Source organism: Cyprinus carpio, chromosome B20 (genome assembly GCF_018340385.1).
Source record: "Cyprinus carpio isolate SPL01 chromosome B20, ASM1834038v1, whole genome shotgun sequence".
In the NCBI taxonomy this organism is placed as follows: domain Eukaryota; kingdom Metazoa; phylum Chordata; class Actinopteri; order Cypriniformes; family Cyprinidae; genus Cyprinus; species Cyprinus carpio.
The window spans coordinates 1608853-1628828 of NC_056616.1; the positions used below are offsets into that span (position 1 = coordinate 1608853).

A 19976-nucleotide genomic window follows, 5' to 3' on the forward strand; every position below is an offset into this window, starting at 1 on the left:
TCAGTTATGACCTGTACATCTTTTCATGAGATTTTTAGAAAAAAGGGTAAAGTTATTTATCTGTAATTTGCTTCTTGATGATGATTATGGTTAATAAAACAGCACAGCTTGTGATGATTATTGACAGCCGTTTGTCTGGCAAGAAATCTCCAATCCTTTTTTTTTTTTTTTTTTTTTTTACGGTAGCTATTCATATTTTTATAAAGCATTTATTTTAAATATATTATATATTAAAAAAAAGACATAACCAGGGACAAAGCTGCTGGATATATTAAGATTTTATTTACTGAGCACAAAGCCAGAACATTTACAAAACATTTTTTTTTCAGTACTTTTATTAATTGTGAAATGTCTCAGTTCTGTCATTGATTTTTTTTTTTTTTTTTTACTTGTCTGTATCTTGTCTTTTTGAGTATCTTCAGAGACCATCAAGAGTGTAAAATGGTTTATTTACATCTGATCTGAAAAATGTTATCATGCTGATAATGACATTTTGTGTGTTGAATCACATAATCAACTTGATCCAAACTTTTTGTTTTAATGCTGTTACTATTAGACTGTAAAAATAAGGCAGGCTTCCAATGATTTGATGAATAACCATGGCATACAAACCCCATTTAAGTCAATAAATAATTGTATTTTAGTAGCGCAATAAATGCTTTATAATGTTGATGTTAGGTCCGATAATGTTTTACATCCATTTACTGGAGACAGAGAGACCTGCCTTCTGATTCTACAAAAGACAAAACAGCAGAAGCTCCATTAATAACACGATGAGCTGCTCTGTGTCACAGTGTGACTATGGTGCAGGAGAATGTTACCTCACTGAGCTCTGGGAACAGCTCCTGGACAGCGATGTCAAGCAACACGTACGTCATCTATGAGCAAATGAGAGATCCGTGAAAAAAAATCATTGAAAGAGAAAAGGCAACTTAGCAGAGAGTGAGAGCGTTTGAGGACGTTAGGTGAGTGTTTGCACCTGTTTGTTGAGCAGTGGCTGCTGAACAGCGTTGAAAAGCATCTTGACGCCCTCATACTTTGCTTCCTCACCGATACATTTCCCAACCAGATCTGAGAAACATCACACATCAATTAGGGATGATCATCTTTAAAACTTTGGTCAACATGATAAGACTACATGATATGCTGATTAATCGCCCGACAACACTTTAGTAAAGAGACCAGTTATCACTATTAACTAGCTGCTTATTAGCATGCCTATGATTAACATACTGGCTGTTCATTAGTACTTATAAAGCACATATTCTACCTTAATAACTATTAATAAGCAGCAAATTAGGAGTCAAAAGTCACAGTTAATGGTTTATTAATAGCAAGAATTGGACCTTAAAATAAAGTGTGACCAAGAGTTTTCTCCTTCCTTTTAAATGCTAACTGTACTCCATTATATGGTTAGGTATATATTATTATTTGTATTTATTACTGGTTTAAACGAACATTCAAAATGACAAGATGTAACCATAAACAGATGGGAAAATCTCCTCAAGAGGTCTGGCTTTAAACAGGGCTGATAGCTGCAGCTGTTATGAGGTACCTGGCAGGTAGTTCATCATCTCCTCAAAGGTCTGCTTGGCTCGTCTCTGTTTGTCCTCAGGAGAGCGTTCCTCTGTGCTCTCACAAAAAACAGCATCTGCAGAGATGAAGAACACAAATGTACCCATACAATAAACCAAAACACATTGATTTAAAACGCTTAACATACACTAGAGCTGTGTGGGTTAAGCACGATCTGCTGTGACTTCACAAATGTTGATGCATTTTGGGATAGAGAGCTGCCTGAAACATCCCTTGAATCCCCTAATAAGGTTGCAGATCAGCTGGATCCATTTTGAGTATTGGAAGTTCTTGAGTTGAGTAGTCAAAAAAGTGTATGTTTAAGTGAAGTTTAAGGAAGGGCTTAAAATAAGTCAGATAAGCTACTAATGGCATGCATCCAAGAACAAACTAAGACCCCAGTTCCAGAAAAGCTGGGACGTTTTGTGAAATGCCTCAAAAGAAGAAATTTCCAATGTTTTCCACAGCAGCACACTTTTTGACTATCTGAGATGAGCTCTGGCCCAGAGAACCTGGCAGCATCGCTGCATAGAATTGATGTATAGCTTTCTAACAGAGTAACAGATATTCAAGTTGCATTTCTTGACGCAGCAGCAGACTGTGTTCAGTGACAGCGATTTTCCAAAGTACTTCTGAGCACATGTGCCTATATTTAACATCACAGCATGATGGTTTCTTATGCAATGCCATCTGAGGGCTCAAATTCACCTGAGCTTTCCTGCTTTGCCCTACACAGACTGAGATTTCTCTGGATTATCTAAAACTTTTCACAATATTATGTATGGTAGTTGGTGAAAAACCTAAATTCTTTGGGATTTCGTTACATTAAGAAAAGCGTTTTTTGATTTAACACTTCTCGTGAAATTTGGCACAAAGTCTGAGATACTCCTTTTATACCCAAACATGATACCCTCACCTGTTTACCAATTCACCTGCTTACTGTCAACTGTTTCAAAACAGTTTAACGTTGATATTCTATAACCTTTTTCACTTTTATTTTGCCTCTGTCCCAACTTTTTTTGGAGTGTGTTGCAGCCGTTAAAATTTTCTTATATTTACAAAATACATTTAAGTTGGTCAGTGAAAATTTTAGTAATCTTTTCTTTGTACTTTTGTCAATCAAATAGAAGATAAAGAGAATTTTATTGTATTTTACAAAACATCCAAGCTTTTCTGGAATTGGGGTTGTAACTGCTATTCTGTCTGTCTGTCTATGTTGAAGTTGTTTATGATGCATTTAGGCAATATTTGAGTTTTTAGAGTGTATAACGAGTATTAAGTATTGAAGAACTTGAAGATATGTGATTTTATAAAGTTGGAGCATACAAACCTCGCAACAGAGTGATGAGAGAGACGAGGCGATGCTCTTGCATGATCTGCTCTAGTTTGAACTGGAAATAATGGCCTACATATGCCTCTAGTGTCCTCTTCAAGAGAATACGAGCTCCGCTCAGGAAGTGATGCAGCCAGTCAGGCATATGGAACACCACCCGACCTGAGACCAAAAAACAAACGAGTCACATGACTTTAGGAGAAAAGTGCGTATGAGTCGTATGGACACACTTTTGTGGTTCATAATGAGCTGTTACTTTTGTGTTCCTTGGGAAAAAAAAATAACACCAAACAGACGAGTACATTTTCATGTTTCAAATAAGATTTTGAAAAGATGTTTCATGTGTTTGCTCTAATTTTAGTAATCATAATTCATATTAAAAAAACTACTTTTTTTTAAAGTGTTACGATGGAAAAAAATAAATAAAAATCACTTGCCTATGTACATCATGTAGTCATATACTCCATCAACCTCCATCAGCTCCATGAAGTAGTTCTGGTTGTGTTTTCTCTCCAGGCCCTCTGGCAGATTGGCATTGTTCCTGTACAGCTCATTGAATAGCTAAAAGTTGTTTCCAGTATTGAAGATAACAGAGACAACATGACAGTCCATTAGATTTCTTTCTTCCTTTATTTTTGAATGATGGGATTTCCAAAACTATTATTTGAGTACGGTTTGTACTGAACATCTTTCAATCGCCTGCACTAAACAAGGTTTAGCCCAAAAAATATATTTGAACTTCATCTTCAAAGATTTCAAAACTTCAATAATTCGCAATTTAATAAATTCAATAAAAAAAATAAAATAAAATAAAAATCATGTTCTTTTCAGTAATAAGGCTAATATAAATATGATCAATGCTGAAAAAAATGTAAAGTAATGTAAAGATATAACAGAGTAAAAATTTCCCTGCCCTTGCTGTAAACTTGAAATAAAATATAAGTATATAAGTGATCTTCAGTGCAGGTAATTATGAAAGATTGTGTTTTGAACATACGTGTTCAGACTTTTTTGTAAGATATACATGTGCTACAATGGTTTTAAATGTACTTTTGTTGAGACTGGCAATTAGAAAATAATTTTTGTCCATATCAAATTCTCAAATGTAAAGGATGCTAATACATTACAAGATACAAAACAAGCTTATTTTTCCGAAATAAAAGGGTTTCGAGTAGTGAACACACCTTTTTATTATTTTCTGCAGTGGGGCTGAGGATGGTGAGCTCAGGTCTGCTGGGTTTGGGTTTGGGGGATTCACAGGAACTGAAGAACGACTGGATAAATGGCTCCAGGTTTTGCCCTTTCTGGAGAAAATTCAGCAAGAATAAATATCAAGTCATATTAAAATAATTCTATGCTTTCAAATTTTGTAAAACTCATATTTGTGATTGACTGATGCGTGTGATATTTTATTATATTATTTATATTCACACCTGTTAACTATAGTTATATCATCCTATAAGATACATAAAATCTAAAGAAATCAAGAGACTTCAACTGTACAGCAAAAAAATGTCACCAGTGACTTAGTTATTGTGAGCATTGTTTCCCACCTGATTTTTCTTTTCACCACACAAACAGATCAAGAAAAATATTACGTCTGTTCTGACATTTCAAATATAAAAACAGTCAAAGTAAAAGTTTGTCATGTTTGCACCACCAAACAAAATTATAAAAATAATGACTGTTGTCAGTCAGGTTTTCCCGAACACAAGTCTCGCGTAGCCAGACCTTCAGACTGACGGCTGGAAATGTCACCACAATAACAGAGTGGTGTGTAAAACTCTCAGATGCATTTGAAAGATTCTATGCCACAAACTTTAAATATTTCATACACTTTTGAGAATCCAGCATTTAGTTTATACTGATAAGCGCTCGCCGTCAGTTATAAACATGACGCTTTCTTATTTCGTGAGGGGGTTTGGTGTCACGGCATCTTTGTTTCGAGGCTGAATGTTAAAAAACGCAACATGCACGTCTACCGGAAATCCTGTATAATTCAACCAATCTGACGACGACTTTCGAAACTCCTGAAGTGTTTCCACTTGTGTGTGCCATATGCATCAGACGTTTAGCCAACGGACCGTGTGCATGACGTCTGAGGCTGAGACTACCCGAACACTCCCAGTATCTGTCCTTTGGTCAAACAAACAGTCTTGAGTCTTGAGCAAACGGCAGAATAATGAAGTGAAAAATGTAATTCAAGTACATATGGGAACTCGCACATGGGGCAGACCTCAATGGTACAGCTGCACTGAAAGACTAAAATCAATCATTTGGCAATAGCAACATAAAAGACAAGCCTGACAGCATTCCTGAACGGGCTGGGATAACTGTCATTTACTGTCACCTGCATTCGAGTTTCAAGGAAGGCAACTCCTATAATAATTTGTGTCAAATGTTACCTAAATATTCCATACTGAACATGAATACTAAATCAGTAAACTGCAGTGGACTGAAACACCACTGGAACACACTTTTAATCAAGTGAAAGGAGAGTCCAAGTTTACGATCCAGAACATCGGCATGCGTCCCAATTGTTATTTATTAATATTGACCTTAACTGGCATTACATTATTGAGGTAACTATTGGGAAGATTTTAACTGTGGGGTGGATGAAGTAAAACTTTGACTTTTATTTATCTTTTTCGTTTTAAACTTCTCCATGTGCGCCTTGAACCAGCAATAGCCAGCATGAAGTGGATGTAAAAATGAAACAGAGTATGTTTTGATTTCATTGTGCCTCAAAAGTGAAAATAACACAGAAAACAACATTCAAATTCTTACCTCTTTGATCAGTTTTCCTGGCACAGATTTAAATATCTTCCCTGCAGAAACAAACAGAAATTTAATGAAGTAAAGCGGAGGAGGGGAGTTGCTCTGAGATAAACACACATGCTTCAGGCTTCTAATACACAGGAAAGGAAAACAAAATAAGCTCTTTCAGACTTCTCAAGAAGTCAAAGTACTTGTTATAACTTTTTAATTTTGCAATATATATATATTTTGCAATATTTACACAACAACTAAATATGTATGACATCATTCAGTATATCCAGCGGCTTATTAAAACACACTAGAGAAGGAAAAAATAACATAAATAATAAATTTTGGCATATGGGTCTGAGTGTTAAAATAAATGCAAAAATGATTTGCCAGTGCCACAATACAAAATGCACTAATATTTAAAATACATTCTATAAAAAGACCTATTATCTTACACAGTTTTGTTTAACATGTTTTATTCTTGTTTGAAGCATGTTTCAACAAAAGACAAAGCAGTTTTTGTATTATAATCTGGTAGTTTATGCTCTGAATCTTTCTCAAAGAATTCCTCTCTTCTATCTGAGAAACATACCGACAACTGTGGTCTCCGCAGACTTATGAGGTCAGATTGATTTATGGGCTTACTCCAAACAGACTGTCGTAGACTGTTTTCTCACCACTGACTATCTAGCAATTCTACAAACTTCACCAGCCTGGGCAATTTTCTATACATTTCAGATTTCAGAAGTGCACCTAGGGGCTAAGTAGCATTTGATGCCGTTTAAATAGTTAATATACTGTTGCATGTGACAAATCCCCTGAATTCTATATTAATGCTTTAGGGCAAAAATGAATGAAATTAGGTCAACGGTTGCCTCAAAAAGTACTTGAGTTACATTTTAAGTGGCATTAGCAAAAAAAAGGTGTCATTTTAAATCAAGACAAGCACACTTTAAGCAAAATTTGAAAAAAATAAAATTGAAAAAAAATCATTCATGGACAAAATTCATGGACTAACCCTGCCATGTGTGAACAGTTCAGGCAGCTAGCGGTGGTCTAATGGTGTGAGGAATGTCTTGACTAGGGTTGGGAATCGTTAGAAATTTTCCGGTTCCAGTTCTGCCTAACGGTTCCGGTTCCGATTCCGGTTCCATTAAAATCATTAAACAACTATTAAAAAAATAGTGGTAAGGAAAACTGCACAATACTCAACTTCTCAGTGCTCAATACTGTTTATAACTTACTGTCAACTTAATTTAAAGGTTTGCAATGTCAAAGTTCAACATATATTACTGTATACAGATCTTCATAAGTAGGGTTGGGTATTGTTAGAAATTTTCCAACTCCGGTTCCATTTAAATTAACTATTATTGTGTTTTTTACTATTTTACCTTAACTGAATGTAGTGTTGCTGGAAGGTAGTAAGTAATGTTGAGTAATACTAGTCCATCAATCAGCATGTGCTTCAAAGTTGATGTTTTTTACACTATCAATAACATTCTGCTTTTCAAGCAGGAATAAGCAGGTTGGCCAAACAGTCCCTTGAGGACTTAGACACTTGTTCATTTCCCTAAATTAATGAAATAAAAACTGTTATACTTATAACCATGTATACACACACTCCATAAAGCCCCTATTTTACAAATAATAATGCAGTCAGGAGATGCTGTGATGCAGTTAGTGGTTTCCACATCTTTAAAACATATAAATATTTTCTATCACTTTGTTTATCACTCTTGAAATGAGCTGTACACTAAATAATCTAACCCTCATACTTACATAACAACAGCAGTCTATTTATTTGGTGCTCCAAGTTGAAGTCAGTATGTATATTAATGACAATATGGGACAAATATAATGTAATTTAGTAGCAGCAGGTGCTGTGCGCTGCTGGTACATGTACAGTCAGACAAAACCACCTGCACAGTTATCAAAGGCACGAGTGTGAGTACAGTCGTGGGAAACATGTGTTCTTTTGTTAAAGACGCGGCGCGTCTGTGGAATGCATGTCATTGGAATCAATGTGCTCAGTAATTAAAGAGACAGGGCGGTGTTTCTGTTATTTGGTTTGTGACATCCTTTACGGGAAACACCGAATCGTCAGAACACCGGCGGAAGGCTGCTCACAACGCTTGGTCACGTGAAACTTAGAAACTGATTACGGTTCCGATTCTTTTCAAAGAACAGAACCGGTTCTGAATAAGAACCAGTACTCGGTTCCCAGCCCTAGTCTTGACACACTTTAGTCTAATTAATACCAATAAATCATTGCTTGAAAGCCAGTCTATATGCATATTGTTGCTGACCATGTGCATCCCATCATGGCCGCAATTTACCAATCTTGTGTGTCTGCTTCCATCATGTCACAAAGTCATCTCAAACTAGTTTCATGAACATGACAATGAATTCCCTGTTATTTAGTGGCCTCACCAAACACTGGATCTGAATCCAAAAGTACAGTGGTTCCCAACCACGCTCCTGAAGCCTGAAACTACTTTGCATATTTTGCACAACCCAGAAAACTTTCGGCATGGATTTTTGCCAAAAGTTCCATTAATCAACTATCGGTAGGGGTGTGACGAGATCTTGTGGCATGAGATCTTGCGAGATCCGATGTGTATGCTATATAATTTTGTGCAATTACTTTCCTGTCAGTTGAGTTTGTGGCAAAACCTTTTGCAGTGTTTACATGTTGTTTATACCTGCATAAAATTTATTAAAATAGATGTTTAATTTCATAAAGTACAATTTGATTTCAAAATGTTTTTCAGTTGAACAAAAGACAGTTTTCCCCTGTATATTTCATCACTGAGGTTTTCTTTAAAAAAGTTAAAAAATCTTTTCTCGTCTCGTTCTCGTGAACCCAGTCTCATGTCTCGTCTCGTGGGATAAGTGTCTATCGGTGCCAAATAATCAGCTAATTTTGAAATTTGACCTTTAACTTTTAGTACATTATTGTCGAATACACGTTTACTCAGACAAGGATGATACGAGTTTGAGAGCAAAGGAAGGTCTTAGCCAGTATTATAATAGTGTTCCTCAGTGAGTGTATATATACAGTGTAAAATATACACACTAATCAAGTTCAGAGAGGATTTTTTTTTTTTTTTTTACAAAAAAATAAAAAGAATTCGTTATTTTAAAAAAACAAAACAAATGGTGAAAGACTTCTAACAAAGCACAGAAGACGTTGGCCAAATAAAACCAACCCAAATGTGCAGATGTGTTGTGTGAAGTTAAGCAGATTATGTGGATATGGTTAAGGGAGGGTGAACATACCCAGGTTGACATCCAGATGCATTTTGTCATTGAACTGAGACTCAATGCTGTGAGGTGACAGGAAGTCTGCCAGCAGCTGACTGTTACTCAGTTCAGGGTGATGCAGTAGTTTCTTCAGAAAACAAGCAGATTCATTATCTATGCATCATGTCATCATAACCAGAAATCAAAACTTTATCATTCAGTAAGAGACTGAAGTTTTATTTGCCAAATGTGAAACATTTCTTGCATCAAGACGTGCTGACAATCCACAAATACGTGGACTCCACCCACCATCTACTCAAGCCAGTGAGATAACAGGCACATTTCACCAATCGTAGCATGATCTCGCTATAGCCAATCAGTTTTGCTTCACAATCAGGGTGGCCTCATCCTGAGATAACTTCATTCATCTGCATTGGCTCAAATAGGTAATATAAGGGCCATAAAATGGGTACAGTAAAAGATGTTTCAAATTGGATATCGTTAGACCATTAAACTGTGTATCATGCCAAGCCACATTATTATTTTTTACGTACCTTTGAAAATGCCAGAGAAACAGTGTGTTAAATCACGGCTATTGGAACAATGCTATACTGGATTCAAACGTGTTATGGAAGCGTCATGTTATTCAAAAAGGAATGAAAAGTGTCAATAAGTAACTAATTAATAAATAACTGAACTCAACCTCATAATAAACATTTGTTTGTGTAATAGGTTAAATTGCCTTCACACAACAGCCAATAGCATTTCCCAGTTTTTCAGTCAAGCCGATGTACAGTATATGAGCTGCTATGTGGATCTAACGATGTATGAAGTTTTTGATATTCTGTGGTGGTCAGTTCACAGCAGTGATAGAAATTAATCTACCAATAAGTTTAAATAGATTTTTTCCTTTTATGAGCATTTTTTACATTTATAAATAATTTTTTTTTTTCTTAAACTGTGCTTTTGAGTCAAATTCTTGCATATAATTAGTCAATTAGAATAATGAGACATTTGGGCTGTTACCTAGCAAATGATATAAATATCAACGAAATTCATCTTTGCAATGCAGAGGAAACACAAAAGCTGCATCTGAAGTGGCGTTTAGATGTCACACTGTTTAATGCAGCAGAGGGACATGGGATGCTTTAAACTGAAGTTACAAATGCATAGATAAAGTTTTGATATTTTAAACAAAAAACGTGGAATACAGACATCTGAAATTAATAAAAAAAATGAAAATATATTTTAAATGTAAAATTTAAGCCACCAGTAGGTGGCAGCAAGTCGAGTTAATAAGTGAGTCATTGCGATTGAACCGAATCATTAAAACGGTTGATTCATTCAGAAACGAAACACCGTCATGTTGCTCAGAGATGCAAAACAGTGCTGTGGCTGTGTTTGTTGTCGAAATAGAGCAAAAACAGGCAATACGGTGTCTAAAACTTAAGTCTCTTAATTAACCTTTTTTTTTTTAACTGTATATTAACATCACATAATTTTAATATCACATGTGAAATCATGTTGACTTTTGGAGAAAAGAAACAACATTGATATATAAATATATAAACAATATTAAATTATATAAATTTATACATTTTCTGCTCCTATATCTTGAATTTTGTGATCATTCGAAATGTATTTCTAATAAACTGAATCATACAGTGAAAGAACGCACTGTAAATGAGCACACGCACTAGTCTAACCTACTACACTTCATCACGCAACATTTCTCTTTCATTTTCAAAGGGACGTAACAAAATACTGTGGCTTGGCATGATACACAGTTTAATGGTCTAACGAAATACAGTTTTACAGTAATATCTTTTACTGTACCAACTTTATGGCCCTTATATAACCTATTTGAGCCAACGCAGATGAAAGAAGTTATCTCAGGATGAGACAGCCCTGATTGTGAAGCAAAACTGATTGGCTATAGCGAGATCATGCTACGATTGGTCAGCGAAATGTGCCTGTTATCTGACTGGCTTGAGTAGATGGTGGGTGGAGTCCACGTATTTGTGGATTGTCAGCACGTCTTGACGCAAGAAATGTTTCACAATTGGCAAATGCACAAGACGCGATTCACAAATGCATGGAGCTATCTACAAATGCACAGGACGCAATTCACAAATATATGCCAGGTAAAGTTGTGGTTGTGACATAAATATGTAGTTGTTTTATTTGCAAATCTCATTTTATTTATTTGTGAATTTAATTCATGTTTGAGAAACTTTAAGATTTATTAGTGGATCTCATTCTATTTATTTGTCAATATGTTAAATGTTTGTTAATCTCTTTAGATTTATCAATGGATCGTAATCTATTTATTTGGAATTAAGCAACAATTCTCTCCATCTCCATAGTTTAAGCATAAACTAACAAAAATTCTAATGAATCGTTAACACAATTGGAAACTTTGTCTTTCTCTATATAAATACTGTAGATCACCTTTTCTTTTCACATATAAGTAAATTATACATGCAACAAATCATTGTTAATTTCATTATATATTTCTCTCTAATTCACTGTCAATTCAGCATTTAACTAGTTTCGATGAAACACACCTACACTGCTTGAACATGATACGTTAAATATACATTAAAAATGTACTTTAAAACATTATAAGGCCTGATTTCAAGTAACTTTGTGGCACATTGATGCTGTTTGTACTTCTCTTTGTTAATAAGATGAAGCAAGTGTTCAAGATCAAGTAAATTACCTGTAAATATTCCTCAAATTCAATTCGTTTGGAGGACAAGAATTCATAATTCTTTGGTCCAATGATTCTTTTGGAAGGGAGTTGAGCATCCTGGAATGGGCCTGTAATAGAAAAACAAACTAGAGATATAAATAATCCATAAACATGAAGTCTCTGTCATGAAGGGAGAGCCAAACAAACAAATTTACCATGAAATTCTGTGAGTTTAGATTCCAGAACATAAAACTCCAGGTATCTTCTGTACACTGACCAGCACTCAGTCTCATGGCCCACTGTAAAGCAAATAAGCACTTTCTCAAAATGGCTCTGTTCTCACAGGACATCTGTGTAATATAAAATAGAATAAAATAGTTGATTCAACTGGAATTTAGTGAAAATTTTGTTCTGAAACTCACCGTTCTTCCTGTCGTGGCGCTCCACGTCGATGCAGAAGACTGGAGTGCGCTCTTTCTTAACCTCGTCCTCAAAAAAATCCACATAAGGGATTGAGATGGTCCAAGCAGCAAGGTTGCGCAACGTTCCTGGAGTTCCAGCCACCTCCACAGGACCTGGAGAGTCGTCCTCAAACACCATCGTTGCTTCCTCCACCTGACCGTACAGAGCAGTGAATGCTCAGCCAGCAGTTTCAAACATTTTAGCAAACATTTTAGCACCAAGATGGAATTCAGTTCAACTCAAAAAAGAGTGGAAATGAAAATGCCTCCATATTTGTGTGCACACTCTGTGAAGGTTTCAATTGCAACATGTATTTGAAGGATTGAGCATTGTAGACACTAGCCAGATATGTCCGATGTCCGTTGAGTGTGAGAATGCAATGGCCAAACAGAAGTTTTCAGAATCCACTCAATTCTGTTAAAAATGGCATAAATGCAGACTAATCCGCTACTTAATGCTTTAATGCACTATTTACTTATAATTATTATTATTATTAGCATTAACAATTTATTTTTTAACTTACTTCTTATTTTTGTTAAGTATTGTTGATATTATTTTTATTTTATTATTATTATTCTTAAATAGTTTAAACAGTTTCAACTGTTTTTGCTATTGTACCAAAATTGGTACCGAGCACCTTGAAACTGTATTGGTACGGAGTACTGAAATGGTATTAGTTCTGTAATTTAGGTATGAATTCTAGTAACACTTTATCACCAATTCTTACTATTTCCCAACTAGCTGCTTATTATCATACATATTACTAGCATATTGAAAAAAAAAAAAAAAAAAAAAAATTCCAGTACACTTTAATTAAAACTCCTATCATATGCTTACTTCAAATTTCTTTTGAGAGATGTATTATTTTTATGGATTGGCCATTATTGAGAGCTATAAACACATGTAATGTCTGTTTCATTCATACTGGACCCTTGAGGGCGCCCTTGTGCAGAAAATCCACATATGCATCACGAAAGTAACGGATCTCAAGACATTTCAGGAAATCCCTAACATGGACAAAAGCATCCTGCCATCGCTGTAACTGAATAAAAGAACACAGAAACACTTTGAATGATGACATTCAAAAAGAACATTAAGTCAATAAATACTCGACTGTGACAATGTATAGTTTATCTGTGTTCTTAAAACAACCTTGGGTATTTTCATAATTAAGCGTATTTATAATCCATTGCTAATCGACATAGCCTTTATTACAGTATAGAAAAATATACATTTCTGCGTCATTCTGTGATAAGAAGCCACATCAGATCAGGAAGGAAGTCATTTCAAACATTTGTCTGATGTTATGGAGTAAAAGCATGTTGTAATGTTCTTTGGACAACAGGTTTAGAAACGCTTCACATTACAAGGGAAGATGCTAGGCGCGTGTTGCTTTTTCAGATGCATGTTAAAAGTGGGGACTGGGGAGGCGTTTCCTCATCTCAGTGACACACAAACAGAGCCAGTTTGGAGAGAAATAAAATGCAAAGAAATTACTTAAACGTAAAAACTTTTTTATTATTTAAACTCTTTATCTTTTCCTGTTGCTTGTTTTGAGTATTGTGTGTGGACAAAGGCATCACCAGGTTTTCGCGTAGTTTAGAGTGACAAACCTAACTATTAATAAGCAACAAATTAAGTGTTGAATGAGGCAAAAGTTGTTGTTAATAGTGAGAATTGGTCCCCAAACTAAAGTGTGACCTAAATTCTGAAACTCACTGTGTCGTCTTCTCCTTCAATCATGGCGTATTGAGGTAGCATTGCGCCCTCCATCGTGCTACTCTTAAACACGCCTTTTATTTTGCTTCCAATACGGCTGATCCCAAACGACTCGCCACGCTTTGACGTGTTCCTGTACACAAAAGCACACAGTTATTATTTTGTCACAAATTCAAAAAGTGTGGCTTAAAAAAGACTCTACAGTGCACCAAAGTCACACAACCAATGACAAGGCACATAATACAATGAAAACATGATCACAGGAAATGATGGGTATACCTAAATGCCTTTAAAAGAACATAAGGAATAGAGGCTCAAACAATGCAAGGCAATGCAGACAATCCAGTAAACCCATGCATCAATCCTGCTGCCTGTGCTGAACTTGGACCAGTTTTACCTCCAAACAACCTTTGGTTTTACAGACAGACGGCCAAACTGGTCTAAGATGAGCAACAAGCTGGGAACGTCTTCCACCCCAGACTTACTTCCTGGGGAGGGCTGGTAATACTGTAGGACGACGTATTAAGACGGAAGTGGGTGTGGCTCTGGAATTGACCAATGGGGACCTGTGGCCAGTGATATAATTCCTGGCCAAAGGGAAGCAAATAAGCATGCCAGCACAGATAATGGGAACAAAACGGATAAACATCAGCACTAAAGGACAGCTGGAAATGTCTAGACTTCGCGTAATGTAAGCGTGCACTCTGTAGGGGGGGTCTTTTGAAGGTTTTTTTTTTTTTTTTTGCTGAATACTCAGTAATGTCAAATCGCACATCGTTAAAACAACAATTCAGTATTATCACAGACGATATATATCGCACACCCCTAAGTGTTTGTAAACGAACCTGTGGTAAAATTAAGTTTCCGAATTCGCTCGGATCTTTATTAAAAATGAAGTTAATCCACTATTTCCTGACGTTCTGATCAGAAGGAAGGGAACGCAAAGGCTGTCTTTCCTCAGCTTGGCCCTGCACAGCATCTTGTTGTCTTTATGGTTTGGTTCTGCATATTCGCCTCCCTTGTGAACACTACATGCGTGAATCAGTGGGCGGGGCTAAACAGGCAGCAAAGTTGAATCAGTGGGCTGGGTCTAAACAGGCAGTGCTGTGGAATCGATGGGCGGGGCTAAACAGGCAGTGCTGTAGAATCGTGGGCGGGGCTAAACAGGCAGCAAAGTTGAATCAATGGGCGGGGCTAAACAGGCAGTGCTGTAGAAACGGTGGGCGGGGCTAAACAGGCAGCGATGTAGAATCGTGGGCGGGGCTAAACAGACATCGATGTAAAATCAAGCTTTGATCTTCTTCTGCAGAGATGGTGGTTATCCACTATTACTTCATAGAGTAGAGCATTCCACAAGCTGTCGTTTTGCCAGAATGCTGTTTTTAGGCTAACGAGAAAGTTTTGAGTTCTAAAACTTACAGATGTTTTTATAGTACAATGACCTCTTATATGTCAAAAGATCAAGGGAATTTTGGTTTCTCAGTTCATGACCCCTTTAAAAACCTTGAAATACAGAAAATGTAAAGTTATCTGACATATATCTGATATATTGTCCAACTCTCCTTTCAAATCGGTCTTAAGGACGTCTTATGAATTTCAGGCAGCTTTATATGGCATGCAGTGAGAGCACTGGACAACAATACACTTACCTTAAATCATCCAAACTCAAATTCCTGGAATAACAGGCAAAAGGGGATACAATCTGTCTACAGACGTCTCTCACTGCTACACATCCACACGCAACTATATCAAGTGCATAATACTCACTGTGTGATCATGAAGCCCACTCAAATTCATGTTGTATGAGTGTTATCTCTCACATAGAATATACAGCAAAGAAAGATTTAACCCGGGTGTAAAAAGTCATCAAGTGTTCAATTAATCCCTCCAATTTTTCACACAAAATCAAAATGAAACTATAATATATTTTGCGTAAATAAATAAAGCCTATTTTTGCTAATTGCTATTATTCTAAATCTGAAATTTGTTAGATTTTGTACTACTACAATACAATAACTATTAAAATCATCATAAATGAAGATGGCACAACAAGTGCTACAAAATGTATAAACTGCAACATTTTTTTTCACATTACAGTAGTAAAAAAGGTGGGATTCTAATAATAACAATAATTATAATAATCATATTATATTTAGTTTTAATAAATCATAATAATATTTTTTATAACATTTTTATTTTAGTAAAACTACTATTGTACCTCTAAATACTACTACTAATAATAATAATAATAATTATTATTATTATTTTATTTTTATTTTATTGAACAACAGCAAAATTACAGTTGTAATATTTAGGGCTGTCTTCATTTGAAATGCTCTCAAATGAGGTGTCAGTCTTTTTTCATAATCCAACCATGTAAACAGAACTTTCTATAGCAGTCTAAATTGTATTCCACTGCTGTGTGAGCTTAGCAACAGCTCACACACACACACACAAATAAGAAAAAAACTCACCTGTTTAGCTTTGAATTTCTAGCAGGAGATTCAGCACCACAGAGCAGATGCCGAAAATACTGAGGAAGAACAGAGACAGACACATGATGGGGAATTCAAACACACCATCTTAAGCAGCTCTGAAATGGCATTTCCTGGAAGTTACCTCATCGCTGTGGCAGAACATGGGGGTGAAGACATTCTCCAGCAGAGACAGCACATGTTCATAGGCCTCAAACAGACATCGCATCGTCTGGAGCTTCACCACGCCTGTATACGGCCCCTGAGCGACTGCAGGAAGTGACAGACAGAATGAGAGACCGTGGCATACGACACATGTGCGGCACAGAAAACAGTAATGAGACTGACTGTTGTGGATTTCCTCTATGATGAAAGGGTCAAAGCTGATCTTGTCGATGCTCTCCTCCAGACAATACGTCTCATAGATCTTCTGCACCTCCTCATGTAAACGCTGCTTCTCCGTGTCACTCAGTTCAGGACACAGGATCCGGTCATTAAACTCCTCTACACATAAAAACACAAAAGACTGGTTTTTGAGTGAACGATTCATTTAGCCTTAGTTAACATTTTAACTTTAAGCAGTGCATACATCAACATAATGCAATAATTGTTCACAATACATGATATACTATTCTTGATCTACTGAATAATATATATATTTACATTATATGTGCATATACCTTAGAGATATAAATTTAATGTGTTAATTTGGTGCAATTAATTTTGAAAGAAATATAACACACCCCGTCCCATAAGTCATTAAAACTGTTTGCAATTTGTGACGAACATGATGCAGGATGCAAGGAGCTTACTGGAATGCAGTTATATGCCCCTAAAATTCAAGATATGAGGGGAGAAAAAAAAATTTCTGTGTGGGTTTTTGTATTTATATCACATGGTATGTTTTAACAATGTCACAGAAGCAAGACATATTTTCCTGAATATCTGCACGATTGCAAATGTGATTATTGATTTAATGCAACTGTTCAATAACAAGAAGTTAATTTTGTTACATTTTTGACACAATATTGTTCGTATTGTCTGTTTTTGCTCAATTTCACCACACAAAAACACCGCGCACAGTGTATCATTTGTGCTAGAAGTAAATATTTTACAGCTAAGGGATTCGTTTGCCAAAAATAAAAAAGTTGCAGGCCCCAGTACTATGATGCAGCCCCTCTCTGACTTTCACAGTGGAGAAAGATTTGCTCCATTTTGTTTGGATCTTGGTGGACTAACATAAACAAGTCATCATATAAGGCTGCTATATATTAAAAGGCAAGAAGATCCAAGTGCAAGGCATTGAAAGGAGAGGACTTCCCACTGGTACACAAGGAGCTTCTTATAAACTAACTGCCCTTTAACCATCTTGAAACTCATTTCTAAAGGCCCAGACACACCAAACTGACGCTGACAGCGACTCCTCAGACAGGGCGGAGTAAAGCACACCTTCACTGGAGCAGTGGAACCCTGTTTTGTGGAAGGACGAGTCACGCTTCTCTGTTTGGCAGCCTGATTGGTGAGTCTGGGTTTGGCAGATGCCAGGAGAACATTGCACAATGCAGTCAGGCAGGTAGACAGTGTAAAGTTTGTTGGAGGAAAGGTAATAGTGTGGGGCTGTTTTTCAGGGGTTGGGCTGCTCGGCCTCTTCCAGTGAAGGAAAAACTTAATGCTTTAGCATGTCAAGACATTTTTGGCAATTCTATACTCCCATTATTGTGGGAAAAAAATTGGGGAAGGCCCTTTTTTAGTCCAGCATGACTGTGACTCAAAGCGCAAAGCAAGGTCCATGAGTCATGGTTGGATGTGTTTGGTGTGGAAGAACTTGACTGGCCCACACAGAGCCCTGATCTCAATCCCACCCAACACCTTTGAGATGAACTGGAATGGAGACTGAGTCAAGCATTCTCACCCAACATCAGTGCTTGATCTCACACATACATACTTTACTGGTGAATGTGCAAAAAGTCCCACAGAAACACTACAAAATCTAGTGGGGCCCAACTTCATGTTAATGTCTATGACTGTAGAATGCAAAGTCCCTGTTGGTGTAATGATCAGGTGTCCCAATACTTTTATACATATAGTGTACCTTGGAATGAATTATTTCAATCGGTGTGATCAGGAATTTTACATGATTTTACAAAATGTAAAAAAAAATCCCCATGTGGATTTTGAATGGGATTCAAGTTGAACTCCTAAAAGGCAAATTTAATGCATTAACCAACATCAAGTAAGGGAACTACTTTTGAGTAGAACTACTTTGACTGCAAATTTTCATTGATGTTTTACTAATGTGACTGTCTTCTGTCAGTCTTCTGACACTCTCACACTCACCTTAAGTGACAGGTGACCAAAACTCACTTCATAATTCGGCACCTTGTGTGAAGATCAAAACATCATCTGATGCCCCACGTGAGAACCACAATATAACTGGTGCAATTTGAATAGATTTAAGAGATTTCTTTTGAACCCACCTGGTCCTGACTTTCTGAGCTGGGTATGACAGACCAAAATCAGAGACTACAGATAGGAAATTCCACAGTAGGTGAAGATTTAAAAGTGTGCCTATCTTCCCACCTTGTTTGAAGATGAAATTCATTCTCTGATCCTTCTTTGTAATTTGTATGTTAGCATATGACTGCTATATAATGAATATACTTGAACATATTTTGGTAACAGAAACCCACATATTCACTAATGAGACTATCATGCATTGTGTGCAGTGAAATGCATGTCCTCACCCACAGTCAGGCAGAACTGCAGGACGTGTACCGCTCCTTCCTCCTTCAGGAAACTCATAAAACGAAACAACAGATCCTGTTGCTCTCTGATCTCCTTCAAATCCAACTTCAACACCTGACAGAAGAACAAACAAAGGAAACAACCTGTAACATTTTGTTTGAGACATTTACTAGACACAAGAACTCAAAAAACACTCAAATGATATCAAAAGTAAACTTTGAAATGGATCAACCTCCTCACTACAACTCTTTTCTTTAGATGCTGTGATAAATCCTGAAAGCGTTATTAAAAGTTGACCAAAGTACACACCGAGGACTTCTTGTTGCGTGGGTCTGCAAACTTCTCCAGGAAGGGCACCAGCGCAGATGGAGGGTCAGTAACTGACTCAGGCTGAAAGAAAAAAGAAAATTAAAAAAAAAATGAAAAAACATGTTTAAATGGCAGGAAAAGGCTTATTGACCAGACTACAATTAATTTGGTTCAATCACTCACTGGAGTATCATCAATGAAAATGAGCACCATGTGATTCACTGTGTCCTGGAATAAAGGATATTCATGAATGTGAATAACAACTACAAGATTCCCTCACAGTAATACAACAATTTACATATTTTTATATATATATATATATATATATATATATATATATATATATATATATATATATATATATATATATATATATGGTGTATCACATGCAGCTATTGCAATATTTCGCTATATATAATGGTGTATATATAATGGTAAGCCGTTACACTCACAGGATCAGCCACAAAGTCCATTATTGGCAGAAAAACAGAACCTGTCATGACTTCTCGAATCAGCAGGGCCAAAGATCTGAGAACGAACCACAAAGCTTAAACGAATAGAGCACAGAAACATCAACTGATCCTCATCACACTTAAGAGATCTGGAAACATTCATACTGTATATAATGGGTAAATGCATGCTTACATCATTAAAG

At 36.3% G+C, this 19976-nt stretch overlaps 1 protein-coding gene across 1 annotated transcript in view; it reads right to left on the reverse strand.

The window, feature by feature from the left end:
• Window positions 1–260: 260 nt before the first annotated feature.
• LOC109100428 (sorting nexin-14-like) overlaps window positions 261–19976 on the reverse strand; it is a 31539-nt gene continuing 11823 nt past the window's right edge. The window contains exons 10-30 of the mRNA XM_042747098.1: window positions 19774–19849; window positions 19505–19549; window positions 19322–19402; window positions 19012–19126; window positions 16616–16771; window positions 16413–16537; window positions 16268–16326; window positions 15443–15466; window positions 13794–13926; window positions 12035–12227; window positions 11828–11911; window positions 11640–11740; window positions 8954–9065; window positions 5696–5736; window positions 4093–4212; window positions 3346–3469; window positions 2906–3070; window positions 1556–1651; window positions 980–1071; window positions 822–878; window positions 261–733 (exon numbers count right to left, since the gene is read on the reverse strand). Of these exons, the coding sequence (XP_042603032.1) occupies window positions 692–733; window positions 822–878; window positions 980–1071; window positions 1556–1651; window positions 2906–3070; window positions 3346–3469; window positions 4093–4212; window positions 5696–5736; window positions 8954–9065; window positions 11640–11740; window positions 11828–11911; window positions 12035–12227; window positions 13794–13926; window positions 15443–15466; window positions 16268–16326; window positions 16413–16537; window positions 16616–16771; window positions 19012–19126; window positions 19322–19402; window positions 19505–19549; window positions 19774–19849 (2041 nt within the window). The 3' untranslated portion in view covers window positions 261–691. The remainder of the gene's footprint in view (window positions 734–821; window positions 879–979; window positions 1072–1555; window positions 1652–2905; window positions 3071–3345; window positions 3470–4092; window positions 4213–5695; window positions 5737–8953; window positions 9066–11639; window positions 11741–11827; window positions 11912–12034; window positions 12228–13793; window positions 13927–15442; window positions 15467–16267; window positions 16327–16412; window positions 16538–16615; window positions 16772–19011; window positions 19127–19321; window positions 19403–19504; window positions 19550–19773; window positions 19850–19976) is intronic.